At 31.9% G+C, this 5,810-nt stretch overlaps 1 protein-coding gene across 1 annotated transcript; it reads right to left on the reverse strand.

Annotated features, from left to right (window-relative positions):
• Window positions 1-4,676: 4,676 nt before the first annotated feature.
• On the reverse strand, window positions 4,677-5,299 carry LOC110698241 (uncharacterized mitochondrial protein AtMg00310-like). Its single transcript, XM_021875639.1, has 2 exons — window positions 4,853-5,299; window positions 4,677-4,811 (listed from the first exon to the last, which is right to left on the reverse strand). The coding sequence occupies exons 1-2, from the start codon at window positions 5,297-5,299 to the stop codon at window positions 4,677-4,679; spliced, it is 582 nt and encodes a 193-aa protein (XP_021731331.1).
• Between the last annotated feature and the right edge of the window lie 511 nt (window positions 5,300-5,810).

Consider the following 5,810-nt stretch of genomic DNA (forward strand, 5'->3'; position numbering starts at 1 on the left):
CAAAACTATTATTTTGACCAATGGAAAACTAGATTTACATTTTATTTTAGAATTCAAAAATTCATCGCCATCTAAGCAAAAATCACGAATGAGATTTGAGAATTTAACCACGTAGATGAAAAATAACAAATTAGTAATTTATGATTTTAATTATTTAAAAAACAAAAATTATTTTTTATATTAGTATTTAAATTATTTAAAAATTAATTAAAAAAAATTAAAAATATCTTTTGGTATTAATGATTTTATCTAAATATCCGATTAATTAATGAGATAATATATTCATAATTTATTTCAATTTTATAAATCCATGTTCTATTTAAGTAACTAATGAATGAGATAGTAAAATTAATCAAATAATTTATAAACTTAAGAAAAAAATAATAGCAAAAAAAAAGTTAGATATTAAGAGATTACAAGAAATATACAAAATGTGTATTGTTTGGGAGCATTCGGCGCACATGCCGCACCACATAAGCAGGAAACTTATTTCAATCAATAAAAAGAGATTTGTATTTTATTTTATAATTAAAAAATTCAATCTCCACTTAAGCAAAATTAACAAATGAGATTTGAGAATTTAATTTCAAATGTAAAAAGAAACAACAAATAGTGATTTATGATTTAAACTATTTGAAAAAAAAAATTATCTTTTCACATTAAAGTTTGTATCCTACTATGTGAAGAATAAGATAACATGTTTACAATTTATTTATATTTAATAAACAATTGTCACGTAACGAACAACAACAAATAAGGTGGCATTATAAATTACATTAAAAACAATTTAATTAATTTATTATGTGGTGTTTTTTTTTTTCCAAAAATATTAAATAGCAAAATGAATCAAATAAAAATACATTAGAATCTAACTAGAAAATATAAATTTTTTAAACATATGTATTAAAAATCGTGCATTGCACGGGCTTTCATCTAGTAATTTAATAATTATAAGACTTAAAATTAATATATACTTCGTTTATGTGCCACGTAATTATTCCATGTTATTATTAATGAGAAAAAAAAATACAAGTTTTGAATATTGAACCTGATGAATATAAGATCACACTTCTTACCATCTTAGCCAATAATATAATTTGTGTTCTCTACATACATATAAATAAATATATAGATTTTTTAATTTGAGGCTATAATTAAATATATATTTAAGTAATACAAAAAAGGATAAAAAAAATAATTATGTAGCATGGAAAAAATGAACAAAGAGGAATAGTCTCAACAATTCCAAGACAATGGAGAGATATTATCTTTAAATCTTCTTTTTTAGTAACATTATATTTTAAAGTAACAAGCCGGTGCTTTGGGCCACACGCTAGTTATTATTATTATTATTATTATTATTATTATTATTTGGATTGCATTTATCCGGTAGTTTTCCTCTTTCAAATTTAACAAACTCTATTGGTTTGCAAAAAATACTACTTAATATATAAGATCAGAGATCGATGACATACCACATACAATTAGTTTGGCACAAATATTTTAGGAATAACTTGCTACAAGTCGCCTATATGTTAGTCATTTATATCTTCTTTTCTTGAACGTGAGACAATTAAACACCCAAAACGACATTCGTATGATTTTTTGTTCACACACTATGGGATTGAGAGTCATAGTCAATCAATCAAGCATAACCATTATGCATATAGGATCCAACGATGCAATGACAAGAGGCTTATGTAACGTGCCGTTCCACTATGTATGGATGATCAATCAGCGTGCATGATGATTTTGGTATCAAAGTTCTAATTTTCTATCAAAATTTAAAACTATCAAGATCAAACATGCCCTATCTTTTTTGTTTTTTTCCTTCTTTGTTTTTTCAGCAGACAATCGAGAAATTAAAGGTAGTAAGAACAAATATGAAAATCTTTGCTTGCCTATCGATCACTAAAATTTCTTTTCAATTTCTCCCAATCTCCTCAAGTCCCCATGACAATTGACACCCACGATTCTCATCAAGAAGGAACGAGTAAAATAAAGTAATTAAAGAGATGATAGAAGAAAGAAAATGACTTAATCGATCCTTAGACAGTAATAAACTTTCGGTATTTTGTAACTAGTTAGTGTCTCACCGGTCATCACAGATAGTGAGAATACAATGACATGTATGCGCACACGCATGCACATAACGACGTAAAAAAAAAAAAACCCTCAACTCCAAAATAAATGCAATAGCTCTCTTTTATAGGTCAAACTTAATAAAATTTGAATATGAATTCTTACTATTTTGATATTATAATTAAAAAAAAATTATAGTCATTTTATTTCTTTTAGGTCACAGCATTTAGTTTCACAACATCAAAATTTCATCATTCTAACAAATACTCCATACATAATTAAAGAAATTGATACTTAATTAGTATCACAACCGTGCAAGCATGTTGAAGTAAAAGACTCCTAAATTATTCAATCTATCTTATTTGGCATGTTAATTTATCTAATACATCCAAATAGCAATTCAATTCAAAAATATATACCTAAACGTGATTTATGATATGATGTCTTTTATTATTATTATTTTTCAATTATATATTTTGAGTGAGAAACTTTTCATTACTACTTTACAACAACTATTAAAAGTTATGTGCTGAATTTTTAAAATTTTATTATTATTATTATTATTATTATTATTATTATTATTATTATTATTATTATTATTATTATTATTATTATTATTATTATTATTATTATTAAGATAGTGTTTATTTTAATTAATCTCTTGTCAGGAAATCTACTATTGCCATATATAATTAACTGTTTTGAAGATGATGATGACCCGTTTGGTACATATTATATATTAATCATGGGAATGGTATTAAATTTGAGTGTAAAATAGTGAAAAAAAATTGTATGTCATTCAATACCATTAACAATGATAATGAATCCTCATCTCTTTACTAGCTTCATTTCATTATTAATTTTCATTATCATCCATTACCTTTTATAACGAGGAATTGAGTGGCCTGCTAATGAAAATTCATAAAGAAATTCTAATTTATGGAGATGGAGTACCATTATCGTGACCAGGCCTGGTTCTCCCTCTATCCCTTTTATTTTTTTTTCACCATGTACCAATTTTTTGTGAGAGCTTTAATTTTAGGTTAAATCGGATTTTATAAACAAATTTATCCACCTATAAGTTCATTACTATTCTCATGATTTTAATCATTAACCACACAGACCGTTTACATTTACTAAAATACACTCGTACTATATTGTGTTTAAAAAAGAAATATACTTCTTTTTTCTTTATTGTCTTAATTTGAAACCTTTGATTTAATTCGAGGAAAGGGAGACTCTAATTATGTAAAATCTTTGATAAATGTAAAACCTTTGATTTAATTAGAGGGAAGGGAGACTCTAATTATGTAAAATCTTTGATAAATGTAAAACCTTTGATCTAATTTGAGGAAAGGGAGACTCTAATTATATACAATCTTTGATAACTAAATGTAACAAGAACAATTTACGGGATCCTATTAAATTCTCCAAAATGTTTTACTTCAAAATATTTAACTTTAATTTTACCTTATTATAATGTGTGTGCCTTTTTATTTTTATTTTTTTTATTTAGGAAAATAATAGAGCAATTTTATTAACTGTTATTCAATCCCGCCAAAGTTAAAAATACTTTGAGGGAAGGAGTCAAGTCGTACATACTTCGAACATTCACCAGTCCCCCATCTGGTAACTAGATGAGCAACTGTGTTTAACATGAGTAAAAATAATACAACTATCAAACTAAGCTCTATCAATCCTAATGTCATCATAAATCACAAATAAAGGAGAAAGACCCCCTGTATCTGAGTTAACCTGCTTTACCACATTCACGGCATCACATTCCACCTATAAGTTCTTATATCCCAGCCTTCTCGCGAGCCTTAGAGCATACAAAACAGCCATTGCCTCAATGTACTCCGGTTGGCTACCGTTCACCTTTTTCGTTGCTGCACATAGCAGGCAACCCCCCACATCACGACCTATCACTCCAAGCCGAGCAGCTCTAGAGTTAGGAACATGGGCATCCGTATTAAACTTCACGTATCCAGATTGGGGGGGGGGGGGGAGATGCCAGGCATCAAAGCTCGTATGATTTGAAGGATCAACTACACGCTGTATTACCTTGCGAGCATAAGTGTTGTATTCTTATACTAGTTTGCAGAAACCAGAAGCTAACATGACATAGTTCGACCTTTCATTATCAAAAATTAGTAGATTCCTACATCTCCATGCCGCCCAAATTAGTACAGCCATAGAGCATAAAACTTCAGCATTATATTTACGAACAAGCCAATCCATGGTGCAACAAAAGATTCATTAGGGGCACCCACCAGATTACACTTCAGCTTTAGGTCCCAGATTTCCTTAGCAGCTTCACAATAAAAAAGGGTGTGGATAATGGTTTATTCCATTACTCCACAAGTTTGGCACGAGCACTCGTTCAGAATACAAGGATGGCGCAACCTAGCCTTCATAGCCAAGTTTCCCTTCACAGCACTCCACATAAAATGCTAAAGCTTCGGAGGCCCCTTTAATCTCCAGACTGACTTCCACACATCTTCATTTAAGCCCTCATTGTGACCCTCAAAGCCACCCATCTTAGCGAGCAAATAACTCGACCTTACAGCATACAACCCTGACTTAGTCCACCCCTAATATCTCTTGTCAGCACACGGCACAGTAGGCAGAGGGATAGTAAGAACAGCAGTGCACCACTCAGGCCCCATAACACTTGAGATCATCGAAGCATCCCATCCACTTCTATCTTCATACATTGACTCACTTACCTTCACACCACCCACTACATCACCACTTATAGGAATTTTACCTTACCTTCAACAAGCAACCAAGTGTCAGCCCATATATCAATATTTGAGCCATTCTCTACTCTCCACACCAAACCATCACACAACAAACCCTTGGCACCCCACATGCTCCGCCAAGAAAAACTAGGGTCAAAACCCCTATTAGCTTCAGTAACCGACGAGTTCTTGAAGTACTTAGCCTTTAATATCTTGTGGAGTAAGGTTGACTCATTTGTATGCAAACGACAAAGTTGCTTTACAAGGAGGGCATGGTTAAAGCATTTTAGATCTCGAATCATGCCTCCCTTTGCCTTTGGTAAACACAATTTATCCAAATTTTTCCAATGCAATTTCCTCATATCTTCCCTAGAACCCCACCAAAACTTACATAATAGAGAATAGATTTCATCAATAAGGCCCTCCGGCACCTTAAAAATACTCTTCATATATGTTGGGATAGCTTGAGCCATAGCCTTGAAAATAACTTCCTTGTTCGGTCTCGACATCAACCTCTCCTTCCACCCATTCACCTTCTTCTAAATCCTTTCCTTCAAGCAGGCAAAAATTGAAAGGAATGGTGTCCTTCCAACAAGTGTATTATTCTGATAGAGGGTTCAGAATTATCAGGAAACTAATTCTTCAGTGAGATCAAGTGATCGGAATGTCTGGGTGGAGGCCGCTTCCGATCTGTAATATTAGTGAACAATTAATATTACAGCTTTATCTTGACTGAACCCTTCGGGTCGAACCCAAACAAACTGCCAATCCGAACCGACGAATCAATCCGAAGGATGGGATGAGTCACTAGAATATTACGAACTCAGACGTCGGATATCGAGCCTAGGGCGTTGAGAACGAGCGTCGCAAAATCAACAAGCAACAACTTCGAGCAAAGCCGTAGCATCACATTGGCCTAGACATGTGGTTGCTAGGCAAGCTTGAGCTAGCACCGCACCATCGCAACACCATGGGTGTGCGTGT

Source organism: Chenopodium quinoa, unplaced genomic scaffold (genome assembly GCF_001683475.1).
Source record: "Chenopodium quinoa cultivar QQ74 unplaced genomic scaffold, ASM168347v1, whole genome shotgun sequence".
Taxonomy (NCBI): Eukaryota; Viridiplantae; Streptophyta; class Magnoliopsida; order Caryophyllales; family Amaranthaceae; genus Chenopodium; species Chenopodium quinoa.